Genomic DNA, 20288 nt, shown 5'->3' with positions numbered 1-20288 from the left:
GGGAATCCTGGCTTCTGCACCCAAGACTGAGTTTAACTTGAAACCATTTAATGAAAAACCCTTACTTCCCTTTCTGCACTTCACTCAGAGGGCCAAGGTGGGAGACGGGTGCTGGAAGTCCTCCTGCAACAGAGACATCCCACCCCAGACCTGGCTGCGCAAGCAAGCAAGTTGTATGTGATACAGGACAGGAGCTGTTGCTCCACCATCATCCCCCTTGACAGCACTTCAGGAGAGCGAGCCCAGCCTCATTTTTTTGGGAAAAGAAGGGTCTGACTGCCAGCTCTCAGGAGGGACTGTGGGTTTTAGCCCCTATGTGTGTTGCCTTCGGCCTCTTGCGCACATACCTGGCATGGGGCTAGGAGAGCAGGGCTAGCCAGCCCCAATACACAGCAGTGGTGGCCTTGGAGGGATTCACCACTTGGTGTGACAGCTCCCTCCATTTCCAAACCACGCACTTTCACCTCAGCTTGCCCACCTCCCTCTGGGCTGTGGATTTCACTTTGCAGCCCAAGCACTAAAAGTTAAATAATGCATAGCCAAACCTGTTTTCTTTTATAGTTCTGCTTGCAGTGAAAGAAAATAGTGAAGAAATAGTTTTTGAACATGCAGGCTTTGGAGGAACTGTATCAGGACTTTCACATTTGCACTCTCATTTTAGGTTGTGATGCAGAAAATTGTGGCAAACATTTTCTATGTGAGTTTGGGCCATTTTGCTAGCTATCTAGAGAGCATCTGGGGAAAAAAATCTTCCAAAGAACATACTCTTGCATGTGCAGAGATTTCATTATACTTGTTATAGTTGTTACTCATTATATTTTGTAAAGCCCATCATTTACGTCATTGTAAATGCCAAGAGAGGTAGAGGCAGAAGGAAGAATAATGGCAGGATCTGATGCTTCTTCCCCAAAACACAGAGTTGTCTTAAAACTCTTCTGTTCATTAATGACATTTATCACTTGAAAATCTCAATTTGCGCAGAGCAAATTATGCTGTCACTGGCCAACATATTTTATTTGTTTTTAATAACTTTCCACATTGTGCGGTTCCAGACCGCACATCACATGGCACACACTACAAATGAGATTCTAGATATCCTTCTCAAAGATCATGCACCCCTGGGCTGAATTTTTCATTCTTCTTGCTTACAGGGGCGCCTTTTATTCCTTCTTTAGTGTTTTGAGCATTCATGTGTCTAGCGTATGAAGCACTGCTGCAGTCACATGGCCATGTGAACATGGATGGTTCATCTCGTGCTCCACTTCACACAGAGAAAAATAGAAACATGAGGCACAAGATGAACTGTGGTGGTCGAGATCTGGTAATTCTTTACTCTGTCAAAATTTGGACCATCCTTGGAGAAGGCATCAAAAAGACTTTCTGCTAGTGCTGTGAACATGTAAATTGATTTTTAGTTCTTCCTTCCTTTTCAATTCCAGAAGGCTTTTTGAGCAAGAATACAAGAAGTTCCAGTGTCTGGTTGACATTTATAGAGTACCGTAGTTTCAGGCTGCTTTACTGAACCTTTTTGAGGGCCAGATGCTGTGTTTTCATATTGTACAAGCTGTCGCTGGTCTTGTTCATTGCCAGATGTGATCCTGCATCACAAGAGTGCTGGTCCACAACCTACTCATGGGAGGGAAAGCCCAAAAGATATTTGGCAGAACACCACCTTGGTGCTGCTAGTTGTATGCACAAGGGTGAGTGAATGAGTTTTATACTAGAATAGCAGCAGCTCTGTCAGAGAGGCTCAGTCTTGAAGTATTTTACCTGGGGACACCCAGAAACCTGTGGAATTTCTGGGAAATGAAAACAAAAGAAGGGCTGGATCCTGCGGCAGCCCTTTTGGTCCTTAGCATAGTAAGAGCCACTTTGGCTCTGACCAGAACCAGAAATCTCAGGCTAGTAAGAGGACAGTGAAACCTCCAGGTGTGCAGATGACACTAAGTAATTTGAGTAGTCAAATGCCACAGTGCTGGTGAAGAACTTCAGGAGGACCTCACAACATAGGATGAGGGGACAAAAAGGTGGCAGATGAGCATCAGCATAGATTAATGTAAAGTAATACACTCAAGGAAAAATAATCCAAATAGGATGCCTGTGATGTTAAACTTGGAAATGGTAGTTACCAGGAAAAGGATCTCAGAGTCATCACTGACAGCTCTTTGAAATTATCAGCTTAATGTGCAGTGACTGCCAAAAAAGTCAAAACAGTGTAAGATAGCGTGAGGAAGGGAACTGAGAAGACAGCTTTATTTTGCTGCTGAGCAAAACCTTGGTGTACCCTTACCTCAGACCATAGGTGAGATGCTGGCTTCCAATCATAGAATCATAAAATGGTTTGAGGTGGAAGGGACCTTAAAGATCAGCTAGTTCCAACCCCCCTGCCATGGGCAGGGACATCTTCCACTACACCAGGTTGCTCAAAGCCTCATCCAATCTGGCCTTGAACACTTCCAGGGATGGGGCATCCACAACTTCTCTGGGCGACCTGTTCCAGTGTTTCGCCACCTTCATTGTAAAAAATTCCTTCCTTAGATCTAATCGAAGTTTGCCCTCTTTCAGTTTAAAGCCGTTGCCCCTCGCCCTATCACTACACACCCTTGTAAAAAGTCCCTCTCCAGCTTTCTTGGAGGCCACCTTTAGGTACTGGGAGATTACTATAAGATCTCCCCAGAATGTTCACTTCTCCAGGATGAACAGCTCCAACTCTCTCAGCCTGTCTCCATAGGAGAGGTGCTCCAGCCCTCGGATCATCTTCGTGGCTTGAGGACGAGTCAGCAGAGAGTGGCCAAGGGGCCTCCTTACGGATCAGACAAGGCAGTAAGTCTTTAAGTCAATAGTAAAAGGAACAGGCAGAGTGTCCTCTCCAACAGGCCAAACACCACAGAGGGGTGCTGAGGGAGAGATCACATGGGGAATGGTCCAGCAGACAGTGACTAGGTTTACTTGATCCTCCTCCCATTGGTGGAGGTATAGTACCGGGCTAAGTGATCTGTCATCTGCTCCATTTCTCATGCTCCTACCCTCTACCTGATGATGGCCAACAGCTGAGACCTAAGGCAAGCAAAAGAATGCGGCACAGCAGATAGATGCTTCCCAGAAGATCTTCCTGGACATTGAGTGTTTGCAGCTCACAGATTTCCTAGCCTAGAGGTATTGTTCTACTTGGGATGGGATTCTAACTTTTTTTAAAAAATTTAAAAAAAAAAGAGCAAAGAGGGCTTTGAAGTCGAACTTTGTTATTAGAGGTGACATGCCAACCATGAGTAGGTGCCAAGAGAAAGACTCTATTTTGACTGCCGTCTCATGAGGAAAGCTGGCAGCTGGAAGGGCAGGAAAGCATGTCCTGAAGAAGGTGAAGAATTTAGCCAAACTGCTTTCAACAGCCTCTTTGACGCTGGGTGGCTGAGAAGACAGAGTGGTGTTTTCTGTGTCTGCTGCGACAAAATATCCTTTAACAGTTGTCTTCTGGGTCACATTGGGTTACAGCTTGGATCATTGCCTTGACCTGACCCAGTGCAGGATATCAGGTTTTGCTTCTGGAAGACGCACAAGCGTGGGTTGCGTGTATGGGGATGCTTTGTTGCTTCTGCTATCATGAAATTTCTTTTTCAGCTGAGTGAGAAAAACAAACAACTTCTCTTTAGTCTCTAGGTTGAAACCAACACAGATCACGCACACAAGAGGCAACTAAGCTTTCGGCGTAAATGAAACTGTTCTGCGTTCAGGGAAAACAGACTGAAAATGAAACTTCTACAGATTGAGAAGATGAGGAGGGCTCTGCAGCCAAGGCATGAGAAAGACACTCAGGGAAAAAAACACATTAATTGTGACAGATCATACATTATTTCCTGCAAAATAAGGTATCTCCGCTCATTAGGGCCACAGCTCAAAGGCAGCTCATTTAAGTTGGTAAAATTTAGCATTACCTTTTTAAGAGTATTACCCAAAGCTCAGGAAAGCTTGTTGATTAGAGGTGGTTTTTTTTTTTTCTGCCAAGTTCTGGCTCAGCTGAGAGGATCACAGCTCTCTTTACACTCCTATGTCTTCTTCATCATCAGTGATAAACCAATCTGTGGTTTATCTGAGATAAACCCACTGAGGTGCACTCAGGCCTGCAGCAGTGGCTGACATGAAGGGAGGGAGGACGTGGGAGGCTTCTTTTCCTTTGCAGCGATGATGAAAAGTAAGGCTGAAGGACAGCATCTGCAAATTCTCCAAGCAGGCCTACCCTCTCAGCTCCATCCATCTAGAAAGGCACATTCTCAAAAAAAAAACAACATCCTTTTTCTCCAGATCTTTAATATACTGCTCAACCAGGGTGACTACAATGAAAGCAACATCAAGATATGACTGCAGCATGGTAGAAAGATTGAGCAGCCTACAGGAAGCATTTTATTTTTTTTAGTAACTATGTTATCTATTTTTTAAATATGTGCTTAAGAACGAATGTTTGATTATTTCCTGCTTTTCTGTAAGGTGGAGGGATGGAGAAAAATAAGATAAAGATAGTTAGGACAGTAGACTTCCTTTGTAAAGGATAGGATCAGGAACAGTTTGAGCATAAATATTCTTAATTTCCCTCTTCTCTTCCATTTAATTACCCATCAGTTTACACATTGATTTGCACCACGGTGCAGAACTGCTAGCTTTCTCTCAGAAGATTAACTTTAATTTATATCTAAACACAGAGTGGCTGCACATGTTTAGCTCGATTCAAGACCACCACAGCCTATGTGCTCTTGCAGTTTTTTTTTTTTCTAATCCTGCAGAAGTTTAGGGTGGATGGGTGGGGAATGGACAAGGGCTGAACCAACACATACACAAAAAAGGAACACCTCTGAAACTTTCCAAATTAAAAAGCGCACGCACTATTTTCTTGTTCAAGAGGTTTTAATAAAGACTCATTTTTAAACCTCTCACACTGTACAACACATTTAAATGTACATCAAGCTCAGATAAAAAATAAAGCTTTCTTACAAAGTACATTTTTCCAGTGAATTTTTTCTTTTTTTTTTTTTGCAGTAAAAATAGCTGCTACATAAATCCCTCCTGATCTTTGAAAAGGAGTCACAGTTATTTCCAAAAATAGAATTCATATTTTAATCATACAGGATAAACTGCAGGAAGAAGAGACAAGTCAACTGAAAAAATAAGGCTTGTATATAAATTTTTTTTTAAAAGGACATGCATAGAAGTTGAAAAACATATGCCATTTGCAAAGGAAAAAAGGTAATTTTATCCATGTTAATATTTTCATTTTAAGTTACAGAAGAAACCACAAACAGGCCCTTTATGTCCCAGAATATAACATTATTTTCTTGTAAAAATGCCAAAATGCACAAAGAATTGCCAGGTTCAGTCTTGGCAAAATACTGAGCCAGCCCTCCCCCCCCCTCCCCCCTCCCATTTCATATCATAGGCATACCATATGCATGCATACTGAGTACTTATGTTGACTCTCAGGCCAATTAAATATTTGCAGAAGGTTGTATATCCTAGACAAACATAAAAAAACATTTGATAAGTTTACATTCGTCCTATTTCAAAACACACATACAATTAGTTTAATTTACACTATACAATATCTGTTAAATAGGAACATTACAGCGTTTCAAAAAGAATCACAGACTATATACAAACTGAATATTGAAATGGTATGATTTTCCTTCCCTTCTTTAAAGGGTCTTTTTTTTGTTACCGGTCGCTACATCTGGTTTTGGACACAGAGTGTTTCTGTACCTATGCAGCACATTTCTGGAATAGTAGTAATAATAATAATAATACTAAAACATGCTTTAGAACAAAACTAATATCAATTCTCCTTACTGCTCATTTAAAATAAATTAGTTTGTTGTTTCTTTTTAAATAAATTGCATGATGTAAGATGTAAGCAAGGACGATGGTATTTTAAAATACTCGAGCAATAGCTCTGCTGCATCACTGGTTTCTCATCCAACCTTTGGTTTTAAAGCCAACCCATTACTGTATGGCAGTGTAAGTAGCCAAAATGCTTTACATGGCAGTACAGGCAATCGAAATGCTTAACCCGAGAGCATTTCCATGTCTTCACGACAGAGCTAGGGTCTGCAGTGACTTCCATGCTGCTCAAGTGCCTGACATGGCAACACCCGAAGCCACTGATGAAATAAGGCCACTTCCTTCCACCTCTCCCTGGTTACAAAATCAGTTAAGGTCCTTATTTCCCAACAGCTGCACCCATCTAAACAGCCAGAAGAACTGACTGCGGTGGGTTCCCAGCCGCAGTCCTGATGCGCGATCTTCGCCCCGGAGCACCACGTCACGGGGCTCAGTCCTCCGTGTCGGGCTGCACCCCCAGCATCGCGTGCAGCTCCTCCGCCGTGTACCCCAGCAGGTTCTGCAGGTCGCACACGAAGCGATACACGTAGCGCTTCCCTGAAGTCTTGTGGATGATGTTCTTGTCGTAATAGTAGCGTAGGCCTCGGCTGAGCTTCTCATAGTTCATTTTTGGCTTGTTTTTCCTCCTTCCCCACCTCCGTGCCACCTGTCAGTCCAAAAACGAAAGCAAAACGCAAAGGGTTTATTCAAGTCATGTTCCACCAGTCGGCGGCTGATAAATGCAGTTATTAAAACCCCCTCTCAGTCAGAGCGTTTTATTTGCTTTGGATGTTCCAAGCTCAGGTAAGAGAAGAGCTGGTGGCTGACTCCTCAGCTGAGACAATTATTGGCAGCAGCTTCAGCAGAAAAGTGGCTGATAGCAAATATCAGTGAAAATGATACCCATTTGTAGCGGATGGGCCAAAATGTGTTTAAGGAGACCAAGCTTACGGGACATATAGTCTCCTCTCTTAAGAGGACACTATTTAAGCATTATTTTCCTATTGAGTACTATGGGACTGCTTTTTAAATGGAAGTTGAATTATACAAAGTTCCTTGGAGTTAATGATTTCCCCCCACTCTCCCTTTTTTTTTTTTACCTCCAATAAAGGCTTCAGTGGCCTTTATATCACGTCTCTTAATACAATAACTTTCCTACTGATAACAGGATCAGAAAACCAAAATGCATTCTATTTATTTCTAACGAAATAAATAATTCCCAAAATATTTTAAAAGCAGCACTACGCTATTTGCTGTGCATCTAAAAGCAGGGTGATACGTGGAGGGCGTTTTCCCCATGCCTTCGTGCAATCCCAGACATTGTTGCTTCAACTGAATTCGGTAAGCTAATTACAGTATTACACTGTCAAAAGAACTGACTTGGTACACTAGCTTTAAGTTTCAAGCTATGTTGATATCCTCAAGTGGGAGGAGAGGGGGGAGCATCCCACAGCAATCCTGACTGTACAATCAAGCATTTGCAGATGAAGAGGCTTCAGTGAGTGTCTGATCTTGTAAATGCTTTATATTCAAGACTAGGTCCACAGATGGCAGATCAAACCCTCGATCTTTTTGTTCATCACAATTAGCCACATACCTCATCTGGGTCAGCAAGTTTAAATTCCCATCCATCTCCAGTCCAACTAATGAACGACTGACAGGACTTGTCAGTCAATAACTCCAGAAGGAATTGCCATAGCTGTATAGGCCCACTGCCTGTTGAGAGAGAGAGGGCGGGGAGAAACAGCAATTAATACTTCTGCAAGCTCTTACCACAGCCAATGTATGTGGCCATACTCATGTCACAGGACAGATCTTGTAATGGCTCTGATTTATCTTTTTTTTTTTTAATATCATAAAGAAACCTAAGGTTTCTCTCTGTAACACAAATCTACTCATAAACATGTTAAAATTAAAACAAGTCAGCTTTTTCATGGAAACATAGGACTAGACACAAGCTATGTCTTTCTCTTTCATATGGGTCCTTTATCCCTCACTTCCACCTCTCATCAGCTGCATTGCAAGCTCCAGGGTTTGTCCTGCAGTCCTTGGCTTGGCAAACCTTCTAGAGGAAACACCAATTTCAGCAAGAACTACAGGAACAAGGTCCTCACAGGCAAGCCAACGCCTGCGGAAACTCCCAAGTGGAGATTTTGTCCAAGCTGCCCTCTTGCTCAAACAGATCAAAAAGCGCATTTGATTTTTACGCATTCTGATGCATATGCCTGTTCTTGCTGCAGATGGACAGTCCTATGAGACTTTCTTTAGTAACATTTAAAATTGAAACTCTTCATGAGCAGTGGTCTCTAAGTTGTAAGGCATACCCTACTATACAACTTTATCACCATAGCTACACATTTGTAGAGAATACTGATGTTACACAAGAAGAGGAGTGACCATTTTGCTTCACTACTTACCAGTAAAGCCAGCTAGAGTTGCTGCTGGTATAACTGGTTTCCCTTGCTCTACAGGATCACTTCGTTCTTGAATATAGTCTTTGAAAGACATTGTAGGTTTGCTTAGACACAAGGACTGGCTACAGTCATCTTCAAAACTCTCATAGGATGGCACACGCTGTAAATCCACTAACGACGACTGGCTGTTCCAGGACTGTAGCATCGAATCTGAGCTTTCGTAACTTTCTGCACCACTGTCGCTAGATTCATGTTCTCTAAGCTTACCTTTACAAAAGGAAAAAACAAAAAAGAGAAAAGTGTTGGTTTCTTTTTCTCCCTCTTAATCTAGCTTGTATACATAAATTATGCACAGGAGGAAAAGACATACAGAATATGGCCTTGAAAGCACAGTTATGCAGATAATGACTCACCAGAATTATCCATCAGCAAATTCAGATTGTTTCTTGGGAAGTCTTGATTTACTGCGCAGTAGTTCACACCAACAGCATCTGCTTGGGTTTTAGGAAACAATGAAAATTCTTGTTCTGGATTGAGGAGATTTGGTCCTGTGGAAGTCTGACAGATGTCAGTCAGCAGACTGGGTTTGGGATAACCGAGGGCTTTAGGGTATCCAGGTAACTGCATACCATAAGAGTTCTGGTCTACATTAACAGCTGAAGAAAGAAATAAAAGAATGAATTAGATGTTTTTCTCTGTAGTCCCTTAGACAAACACACCTCCAGCACCTCACTACAGTTGTGCCACCAAGAAGTAATTTTCTTATGAAAATTTAACTGATAAAAAGTGATAGATGCTACAGACCTACTGGAAAGATTAAAGGCAGTGAGAAGATCCCCATCTAACAGGGTCTGAATCAGATGCTGTAGATTCCCCTCTATAACTTGCCAACCACAAATATGTTTATTGGTTGTTCTTCAAGGAAACTACAGGGCTACAGAAAAGTTGGAAAAGCTTAAGTGGTTTTGAGTAAGGCCCTCATCATTAAGTGATGTAATAAGGTTGAGCTGGAGATTGACTGTGGTAGAATGAAATACACTACCAGTCAAAAAAAAACTGAGAAAGCTACCACTAAGTCCTATACACTTTCAGAAGCTCTATTATGCTTCCACAGCCTTCAAAAAGGCCTGAACATAACTCCCACTGCTCCCCAGTGATGCTAGTTTTTGACTCTGTTTGCTAGAGGTGGGAGTGGTCATTCTGCTCCACAGATGTAGGCTTTGGCATACCAAGAGGAAATTTGATTTCTCAAAGCCTTTGCTCTTCAAAAGATTTCCCATATGAATTAGATGACAATTAAACAATACTAGGAAAGAAGGCTGCAGCAGTTGAAGTCAAGTGCTCTCCAGCACAGTAACTCTTCTGGTGCCTTTTTTTAAAAGAAAACAAGATTTGGGACATGCTTAGAATAAATGTGAGAGATGTAAACTGTCAAATTTCTTAAAATACTTACTTAAGGAATTATTATTGACCCAGTGAGGAACTGAGGTGAGATGAGAGTTCTCCACATACTGATCCTGTATTTTCTCTTGGCTGTCTGAGGAGAGGACAGGAAAAAAAAAAAAAGAAAATTTGGTTTTATAGTTTTAAAGATCTGACCTATGCACCACCTAAACACTTCTGGCTTCCTTGAGTATTTTGGAGCCATCATTCACACAAATTTTACTAACGCACTGCATTGCACGCTCTCTCTTGAAAAAAACCACACCAGACACAGAAACAGCTACCAATAGGATTGAAAACCATCATACCAATTGAATTTTAACATAAAACCTAGAAACAACAATAATTGAAGTGTATTTTAAGGTCTAAGTCCTTAAGGTATGCAACTACTGAATGTTACACTCCTAACCCAACAGAACTCACAGGGCCACTGCACGTAAGGTTTTAGCAATACCACCAGCGTTCACCTAAGACACCTCTAAGTGTCTTTGACTTCTTTACAATAATTCACTGAACTACCTGAAAACACTACATTAAAGGAACAAAATTGAAAACTTGTGATAAGAAGTGAACAAAATTTGTCCAACTCAGTCATTTTTTTTTTAAATGGGGTATTACAGTAGCCTTATCCTAACCTCATTTATTTCAATGATTATTCCAAATAAAACCTGGCTGTAGCAAGTATTCAGCCTGAACACAGAATGATTTCTGCAGATATCTGCATCTGTGCTTTGCATACAAAGGATGTATTAATAGTTGTGATAACACTTTTATTAACCAAGTTTTAAAATTCATTTTGAGTTTCAATACGTAACAAAAGCCCTTCATAGTGAAGCAAGTGTTGAAAGAGTCCCATTTCCGCTTCTGTTAGAAGAGCTTTAAAACAAAAGCTCTTTCTGGCTCTGTAACTACCTTTTATCATCTGCTCCAGGTGTTCCCACAGAATATCACCCACATAGTCAGGTGCCAATTCCAGGAAACGCTCCTTGCCCAGGTTACACAAGTCTTGGCCACTCATAAGAAACTGATGGAAGTTCACATTTGCCAAGCTAAACTCATTGGTAGCCCATGAAAGCCACTGGCAAACTTGCTGTTCAGTCCACAGCCAGGGATCTGCAAGATAGAAAGCATCCAGCATTTAGAGAACTCCTGACCTTCGTCAAATAATCTTCATTAGAAGGCAGTGAATGAAACAATGTGTTAACCCAAGTTACTTATTTCTGAATGAATTAAGAATGAATTTATTCTTGAATTTAAAGAAAGAAAAAACAAAAAACAGTCCTCTATTTTCCGCCTGCATTCACTTGTAATCAGAGATGTCCTCAGCTTACTTGATTCTCTCTTATGCTGCCAAAGCATGAGCTCTCCATGCACCCATTTTTAATACCAGCAAGTCTGATCTTTCCAAGTCAAGCTGTGCCAGATTCACACAGGATCCATTCTTGTATTTCCTACTGACATCATTCTTTCTCTTTTGAAAGAACCGCTATTCAGCGTCCTCCTTAGCATTAAAAAAAGAGCTTATAAATAGAAAACACTTACTATTTGGGATACCCAGCCGACACTGTTCCTTTGTGAAACCACTGAAAGTATCTTTCAAGGCCTGACTCATCACAGCCTTACTGCACGGGGTTAACAGAGGCAATTCACAGTTGTTCGACTCTACAAGAAAGAAAAGGGGCGGAGAAGAAAAAGAAGATACATTAACTCTTAGGCCAGCGAAAGGAGTGACAGGTTTTTGCTGCACTATTAGAAAAATAAGAAAGGGATGCTAGAAACTAAGTATATCAAAAACTGGAACAAACAGTGTAGACCCATTTTCTGATTTATTAAGTCAAAGACTTAAGCACTAAAATCTCTGTGCTACTGGTTTGGCAAAATTGCATCATGCTAAGTAGCATCAGCAAAAATTTAGCATCGTACTTAAAGCTCTGCAGCTTTCCTTGATAGAGATCCTCATTTACTCTTAGTAGTTACATAAAGTGCTTTTGTTGCAGCGAAATTTTTCTATTACTTTTCTCTTTTTTTGAAGGAAATATGAGACTATTTTGTCACCTATAGTTTGACGTCAGACTTCCTTATAACTCCAGACAGCCTTCATTTATTTTGAGAGCTAAGTAACTGATAGCAGGGCTGTGAAGAACCAGCTCACACTATTCAACACTGCTTTCCAATGGGCTGTATTTCAGACCTTCCCATGCATCTCTCAATCAACATAGTACACGGTGTGACAGATTGTTCTATCCTCTGAAGCAAACAAGCGTGACGGGTAACAAGCTAGTACCTCGTGTCTAAATAATGCAACAAAATCCGAAGCCAGCATCATCCTACACCAGTATAAATTACAGATCTGCTTAACCGATTTTTGAAGTTGCAGATAGATTCCGTTTTAAGAACAAATTTGGCTGCCACTCATCCTTTCTCACTGGGCAATTTTCATCAGAAGGTGCCTTATTTTACTCTGAAACAAGAACTTTGAAGAAAGTCAGCCACACTGCCTACGTGTTTCAGATTAGGAAACCTTTTACTGATATTTTCTTGGTGATTGGTGTCATTAAGCTAGGGGTAATTTGAAGACGACTTAACCAATTCACTACTGCATCCCTGAGCATTTGAGAGCCTCTGAGAACTCACACACAGGTTACATTTGAAGGAGCTCTGCTATGTAAGAGGCACATAATGGTGGCAGGGTATATAAAGGTGATGAATTTAGCAGACTACAAATCAGTTCATGAAGCTGTGTGGCTCTTCTCATTTTCCTACACTACCTACAGGTTCCACTTCACCCAGCAAGTGGAGTTCATTACCAGCCCATGCTTAACTTCTGTTTTCATCATACTCATCCTCAATATCTGCTAGGACTTGCTTTGCTGACCAGAACAGGTGACTGATTAGAATCACACTGGAACAAAGGACTGGTGGTTTTCAGAGGTTTGAGGCTTTTTTTGCCTTCCCTAAGGGGAGATAAAGGCAGTGTCGGATAACTACATTTTGGATAAAACTCCCTGTCTTGACAGGGATTTTAGGCAAGGATTTGTAGAGAACTTTTAGTAGGTACTGTCCTACACACACACACACAAAAAAAAGGATCTGTAAATATCCCCATCCCTATTTTTTAAGTTAAGGAGTAAAACAAACTCTAGGGATGGAGGGGTGGAAGTGAAAGGGAACAAAGATTTTGCATTCTGGGATTTAACACCATGGGGTCAAGAAGAGAGCTTGCAGAATACCTGCAACATCTCAACCATAATTAAAATGTAAGTTTGAATACACATAACAACTTGGGTTTTTTTTTAATGAAAAAAAGAAATTCATCTCTCTTAGCTCTGCTTTAATACCTAAGTTTTCTTCCATGGACTGTCAGTTTGTCAGGCTACTGAATCCCAGTTCCCATTGCTTTTCAGTACAGAGAACAGCAACTATCAGCAGAGCAACTCACATGGATGAAATCAAGTATGTGCTAATAGTCTGTGTACTAAAACACTTCTTTTGGGGGAAATCTGTGTTGCACTTGTAAGAGTATATTTCTTTCTGACTGGACTAAGGAACAAAGGTGAAGAGTTACCATAAGAAGTAGAATCAAATCCTGTTGGCACTTCTTGAAGTGTTTGATCCTCATTTAGTGAGAAAAAATACCCAGCAAAGAGAGAGTTCGAACTATCAAAGGTGTCAAATGCTGGTTGACGCTGTAAAACAACAGAATAAATAAAAAACACCATGAGCATTTTGCTAGAGTACTGTCAACTTCTTTGCTAGGAAGTGGCTGGGTTAGGTTTCCTAGATTTGGAGATCATGCACAACCACTATCTTGAATCAGCTAACTTGTTCCTTTGAAATATAAACACAATGATAGCACAACTTCTTGTACATGAATACAAAACAGCTAGCATTCAGACCACAGTGCTAGGTGAGTGGCATGTTCTGCAGGTTACTGTAAAGCCAAGTAAGGATATTGTTAGTTTTCCTGTAATTGAGGCTTTTAACAACGGAGAATGCATGTGTGCGTGTACAGATATATTTATTTCCAGGAAAAGTATAAATAAATCCTTATTTCCTTAACCCTTTAAATTAACTATCCATTTGATGAGTACTCAATGGCAGGGGGAGGATCAGCAAATTATGGAAAAACAACTGCCAGTGCAAGACTGACAGTAGACTTATGCAGCTTTTTTTTTTTTTTAAAGGAAAAATTTAATCTGAAGCACATCATTTGAAGCTATACAGCCGCTTTACAGGACTTGAGGAAAGACGTTACTCCTTTGCTGTGACTTTTATATTTCTGAGTTAATGGATTTGCCAGCCACTACATTTTGCAGTCTATCAAGTGCTCAGTGAAACACTGCTAGTTTCCTTATCCAGAAAGGGATAAACAGGACTAATAAAAGTGTTCCAAGCAAAAGTGGATCCTACTGATATATTGTCAACATTCAATAAATACTGTTACATTTTGAAAACCCAACTTTTCAAACTTTACTTGTGTCAACATGTATGCTAGAAACACCTATTACTAGATCCCCACAGCCACATTAGTCTTTTGGGGGACAGAGGAGGAAATAACTTTAAAACAATTTATGCAACTTGTCTGTTAGTCACAAGGAAACAGTATCTGTAATACCTAGAGGCATAGACGGATCAAAGTTGCCACTGAGATTTTTAAAAGCACCTGAGGACAGAACATTGCTCTGGAGCTGCAACATGTTCATGGCAGCTATTGCCGTCCAGGGAGCTGGAGACAAAGGCAACTTGCAAATGCTTATTTGTTTTAGGCATCCACTGGTCTGCCAGCTTATGCCAAAGTAGAGGATTTAGCTGAGGACAAGGCAAAGATTTTTCAGGGCAGGATTCTTGTGCAATGCAAAAGCAACCTGAACTATGTTTCTGGAAGAGCAAACAAGTATTAATGTTTCCTTACATTCCTTAACTTTCCTTTTCATGTCACCACAACGTTTCAAGTGGCTTGGAGTCTTTTTGCACCAGGTGCCTTTTACGAGCTGTGCTGTGTGTCATCCCTCTCCCCAATCTCCTTAAATTACATTAACCCGAGTAGGAAACCAGGAATTATCATTTTTTAGTTGTATTTGATAACAAACCACAATGCATCCTAGTACATACATCGTGAAAGCATATACACAGAAGAAAAATAAACAATATCATGCCCTTAGCAGTTAACTGAGTTCAGAAATCCCCACTGAGCACTGACCAGCAGAGGCAAATTGTTTATGGTTGATTCAGGTACCCACCACGACTAGAGGAAAGAGTCAAAGTGAACCCATGGAAAGGCTCACATCCAAGTGAAACAAGTTAATAACAATTGCCAAATCTGCTAGTAAAAGATTCTTTATACATTACTAGATAAAAGCACTGACTCATCGCTAGTGCCTAAAAGAAAGGGCAAGTTCTTTCAACACAATCTGGAAACTCCTGCGTTTTGTGTAAATAGCTGACCCTTATCCTGAGTCACTGGAAAAAATGCTGTGGCATGTGAATGAGTAAAATCCATACTGTGCTAGTTTCACATTTAAAAGAGGAGAAAATTAATGTTTAAGCAGGTTCTGATTTAATAGTAGTAAAAGGGGAAAAACTCAATGTAGAACAAATTCTGCTTGTCCTATCAGTTATACAACATGTTATTTGGCTTTTCAACATATGTAAGAGTAATTATTAAAGAACAAAGTAAAAAGAAACGTGAACAGCTACAAAATAGTAGAATATGGGTCTCGATTTTGACTTAATTATACGACAACTGAACACTGAATAACTGCCTAGAACAACCACTGTGTTAAAGAGCTCACAGCTGTTAAGTCAAGGGATCTCTTGTTGATTTAGTTCTTGTGGGCAGGAGAGAAAGCTAAGAGGGGACATAAAACATCTGAGAAGCTAGCATACCACCGTCTCACTAACTGATTCTTCAAAACATGGACATTCCTCAAAGTTAATGAAAGCAGAAAGTGTCTTCCTAACCTTTATTTGGTTTACATTAATCAATGCTGTGTAAAAAATTGATACTGGGATTAAAAAGCAACTTGCATGAATGGGGAGGAGGGAAGCCTTTAAAGACTGTCTTTATAGCCTGCTTCTTATTTGTCCTTGGTTTGTAAGTTCCTTTCGAATCAAGATAACAGACACAGTCTTTCTAAAGATAAAATACATTGAATAACTACCTTCGGTTCCTTGCAATGTATTGGACTTCCATTTCACCTAGTTGCATGTGGTAAGTGAATAACCTACTTTTTTTTTTCATACAATGCTCTTGAATGAATTAGACCAGCCCTCTGCCAGTCTCATCAAATTAAAAATATAAAGACCACCCCTACTGTCTATTCTGTAACCTTTATTTAGGAAAAAAATCCACCAAATCCGACAAATTTGAGCTCAGTTCTTGTCTAGCTCTTATTTTCAAATTCTTACGATCTGGAGGATGGAGGAAGGGAGCCTCCTTGGGGGACAGGGTTGTAGGGGGTAAGATTTACATCTTCCTATTTCAGTTCTCCTTTTCACATCTCTACTGAACTCAGTGGGACTACTCTAGATGAAGATTAGAGGTTACAAGCAAGCAGTTAAAACCTGAATATCTGTGTTCACCTTGGCACAGCTACACAATCCCTGTGCTAGCATTAATAAGAACACAATAAATGCATTAAATGGGAGATGCCCCAGTTGGGTTTAGAAGGTGGCACCTCAAGAGTACTCACCTTCAGCATTCCTCTGTACATGTTAGATACAGGAGCTACTTGATCCATGTTCCTGGTCCCAAAGTCACTCATCTGAAAAATGAGAGGGGTTACACGAAAAACATTGCTACCGAGGAAGCAAGCATGTTGAGAGATGTATCTCACTGCTTCAGTACAGACTACAGAACAGCTCTCTGAACGAGATGCAGGGGAAGCTTTCCTTCTCATTGCTCACGTCCTGACCACGCAGGGGACTATTCCCACCTTGCTTAAGCAGCTTTTTAACTGGAAGACTTTTCACAGGTATCTCTGGAGTTAAAGTTTTATGATAGGAGCAAATGAGGACGAGTATCTTCTGATAACTAAGGCAAGGGCTTTCAGTACCTCATGAAAAGCCTACAGAAGTCCTTTGTCCACCAAATATCTCTTGCTTTTTTTTTTTTATTTATTTTCCAACTTTCATCCATTATCTTAAACATTCAGTTTGGTGTTATTTTTGCTTACTATATTCCTGCACATGTGCCATGATTCACTTTGGACTTTGGCTTTCAAAGGAAGGAAGGGACAGAGCGGTGACTGTAATACACCTCCATGTACTAACATTCGCCCTTTTCACCTTTTTATGAATAATCATTGAAGCCAATACCCAGTATTAGCAACTTGCTTCCTTTACTAGGCAAAGCATCTCCAAATCATGTTATCCTGCCTATTTTGCAAACATGAGATTAGAATATTTATAAAGTTTTAGAGAGTCTAAGTTTAAATTGAAAAGGGTTTACACAGTAAAATACCCTTTTTAAAATGCTGATAACAGGACCACCATCAATATGTCCACGCTACTGAAGTCAAAGCTATACCATGTTGTCTGTATTACCAGGAACAGGGTTTTGTAAGGCCTGTATAACTTGTTCTCCTATACATCACTTAAGGAAAAGAGCGATAAGATTCATACCCTTTTACTGACCTATGGAAGAGATCAAACGTAAGGAATAAAGCCAGTTTTATGGCCATTGTTCATGTTTATCGTGCTGCTGTAATTCAGGTGTCGGTGAACGATACCTTATCAGACTATACTGCAGCAGGTTGTCTCTCAACAAATTTTCCTTCTCCTTTTTCACAGCACTGGGCTAAATTCTCTTGCTCCACAGAAACTATCCAAAAACATGCATTTGTATTTAAATAGTCACACGGGATACTATTACTATTTCCACAAAACTGTGATAACTTATTACAAGTCAGTTCTGTTTGTTGTTAACCATGTTAATACAACGAGAAGTCAAAATACAATCTTAAACTCTGAAAGAGATGGCAAATTAGGAGCTTAACAATACAAGCCCAGCCTGTTAAAATGACAACATATTAAAAAGCCATCTATACAAGCAAAGAGGAAAATAAAAACAGTCAAAAACAAGGAATGCTTTCATCTTCTTTCATAGTCGATCACTTCAAAATCAAGAGTCCTTAACCTGAAAGGCCCATTTCAGCTTCATTGTTATCAAGTGTACGGGGTTTACCAATGAAATAAAATAAATCAACTGAATAAGGAAAGAATAGTCTACTTACACTTCATGAATGTTCCCCAAAAGTGCAGTCTACTGAATGATGTTTTTTACCTCAAATAGCATGTACAAATATTTGATCTAAATTACACATCTCATTGAACAGCAAAGAATTTTACACAGCATGAGTCTCACTCAGCAAGCATCCTAATCTTCTCATTAAATTTGCCACAGTTTAAACAACTGTTTATCCTTGCATTCGGCCAGGCTTTTACAAAGTATACAGCAATTTCTAACACCCTTTGTTTTGCCTTTGAAATCGGCTCTAGTATCCAGGGATAACTAGCTGTAAGCCTTACCAATTGGAAAGCATTTGTGAAAACATTATACATCTTTTCAGTACGCTTAGATCTGATCCCCAGTTAGGACTACAAAAGATTTCTGATGATTTCAGGTGCAATCCCAGCCTCTATACGAATCCTGTTAGGAGCTTCCCTGTTGACTGAGAGGACTGGGAATCTCTCCTTCCTGGGTTTTTTTTTGTTTGTTTCTTTAGAAATGTTTAGGGTCCTAAGACAAAAGGTTTATACCAAGTCTTCATTACCTGGCGTTGCTCATTAACCCAAGTCAGTGTTTCTGTATGCTAGGCTGCTCGTTCGTTCTGTGGCCTTGCCTGTGCGCTACACAGCTTATGAAAAAACCACACATCAGAGCTCCGGTCTAATAACACATAAAAATGTTTAGCATGTTTTGTAACGCTCCAGTTTTCTTCTTCCAATCGAATCTCTCACACTGTTATGAATTTCTATAGCCTTTGCTTGTCATACATCAGCTTTCTTCCCATCCGCAGTACTAGTTTCCAGCCTTGAGATCCGAAACCCTCACCGAGGTATCACAAGAGCAGCAGAACCAAACAGGCAACATGGCTTTCCATGACACAAAGGGTTAAAGCTGGCTTTCTGCCGGGCTTGGAAAGCTGCTGTTTAAGTTCCGAAAAGACACCACAGCCCGGCACATGGGGTGGCTGGGCCTCACTTCCAACTCCTCCACTAACGCTGATGACTGCTACTTGCCAGCTATAATTGGTTTAACTGGCAGGACACCTTCTTCAACACCCCCGCATAGCTGAGTGGGTGAACCAGAACAGGGTCAACAGGATCAGGCACTTATTAACTAATACTCCTGAATTCTGATCAACTTCTTTTCAGCAATAGCCAGGTGCTTGCCCACAGCTGGATTCAGCTGGGAGTCATCCACATGGAGAACTAAACCACGCTAGTGTCTGCAACATATCGCCATTGGTTTTTCCTCTGGGTCTTTTTTGGCTTTGGTGGTTTGGGGTTTTTGTTTGTTTGTTTTGGGTTTTTTTTTGTCGTTGAGATTTTGTTTGTTTGTTTAGCTTTTTGAGGGGGATAGCGTTTGGTTGTTGTTTTGCTTTTAAATGGCAAATTTTTCAGACAAAAAAAAAAGAAATCGTACCAATAGGTTGAGACAACCGCCTGCCTTCGGAGTGCTGATCCTCCATCCAACTATTGGGCTCCCCAAGTACTGATGAGAGAGGCAGCCCAGAGCTGGTATGACTTTTCACACATATGACACACTCGCCCACATAAAAGTTAGCTGGGGAGATGATACAGCCCAACATTTTTAAGTCCCTTTAAAGTACTAACTAAATCCAGAGTGCGCGCTGCCCATATTAACCCTTTCCTCCCGGGCACGCAGCTGCCTCACCAAGACATCCCCGTCCACCGCCGCGTTGAACGCATCCCGGCCGCCTCCGGTCTCAGCCCCGCCGGGTCCCCTCCGCCACCCACCCGGGCCGGCACCGCCGCCCCCTTCGCCCGCGGCTCTGCCCGCTCCCCGGCGCCGGCTCCCGCCATCGCCCCCCGAGGGACGTCGTTCAGGGGGTCCGGCCGCGCCCCCGCCGCAGGGGGCGGGGGGCGATGCCCGGTTTCCCCGGACGGCCGCTGAGACCTTCCGGCGGCGGAGCGGCGCGGGTCGATGCGTGTCCGTCCGTCCCCCCCCCCGACCCCCAATCCCCGCCGCCGCCCCCGCCTCACCTGGCCCCCGATCCCGGCGCTCGCCTGCTCCTCTGCGTCCCTCCCCGGCGGCGGCGGCACCGGCACCGCGCACAAAGTCCAAAAAAAAAAAAAAAAAAGGCGTCGCTGCCTCTCCGGGAGCCAAAATATCCTCGATGTGGCAGAGCCGGCCAACAACAACAGCAGCAGCAGCAGCGGCGGGTTGATCGCAGCGCAGAGTCCCGGAGGAGGAGGAGAAAGGGGGGCGGGAGGAGGAAGGGAAGGCGGGTGCCCGGCGGCGGGTGCGTGGGCGCTGCCGGCCGAGCCGCTGCTGCCGCCGGCCGGCCCGTGTGCTGGGCTCTGCTGGGCTGTGCTGGGCTC

General features: G+C 41.7%; 1 protein-coding gene across 1 annotated transcript; it reads right to left on the bottom strand.

Annotated features, from left to right (window-relative positions):
• Nucleotides 1-6219: 6219 nt before the first annotated feature.
• ETS2 (ETS proto-oncogene 2, transcription factor) lies at nucleotides 6220-19983 on the bottom strand. The gene is made up of 10 exons (XM_086608119.1): nucleotides 19950-19983; nucleotides 16412-16483; nucleotides 13285-13405; nucleotides 11262-11381; nucleotides 10632-10832; nucleotides 9730-9813; nucleotides 8690-8932; nucleotides 8280-8543; nucleotides 7460-7578; nucleotides 6220-6529 (listed from the first exon to the last, which is right to left on the bottom strand). The coding sequence occupies exons 2-10, from the start codon at nucleotides 16481-16483 to the stop codon at nucleotides 6314-6316; spliced, it is 1440 nt and encodes a 479-aa protein (XP_086464245.1). The 5' UTR covers nucleotides 19950-19983; the 3' UTR covers nucleotides 6220-6313.
• Between the last annotated feature and the right edge of the window lie 305 nt (nucleotides 19984-20288).

This window comes from Tauraco erythrolophus, chromosome 1 (genome assembly GCF_009769465.1).
Source record: "Tauraco erythrolophus isolate bTauEry1 chromosome 1, bTauEry1.pri, whole genome shotgun sequence".
In the NCBI taxonomy this organism is placed as follows: Eukaryota; Metazoa; Chordata; class Aves; order Musophagiformes; family Musophagidae; genus Tauraco; species Tauraco erythrolophus.
The sequence above is the reverse complement of the archived record's forward strand: the minus strand, read 5'-3'. Positions and strand labels throughout refer to the sequence as shown.

Excerpts from the sequence above, each read along its gene's own strand:
- ETS2 (XM_086608119.1), bottom strand. The coding sequence starts at position 16,483 with ATGAGTGACTTTGGGACCAGGAACATGGATCAAGTAGCTCCTGTATCT. Across the intron at positions 13,406-16,411 it reads TGTACAGAGGAATGCTGAAG|CGTCAACCAGCATTTGACAC; the intron begins GTGAGTACTCTT and ends GTTGTTTTACAG. Across the intron at positions 6,530-7,459 it reads AACTTGCTGACCCAGATGAG|GTGGCACGGAGGTGGGGAAG; the intron begins GTATGTGGCTAA and ends TTGGACTGACAG.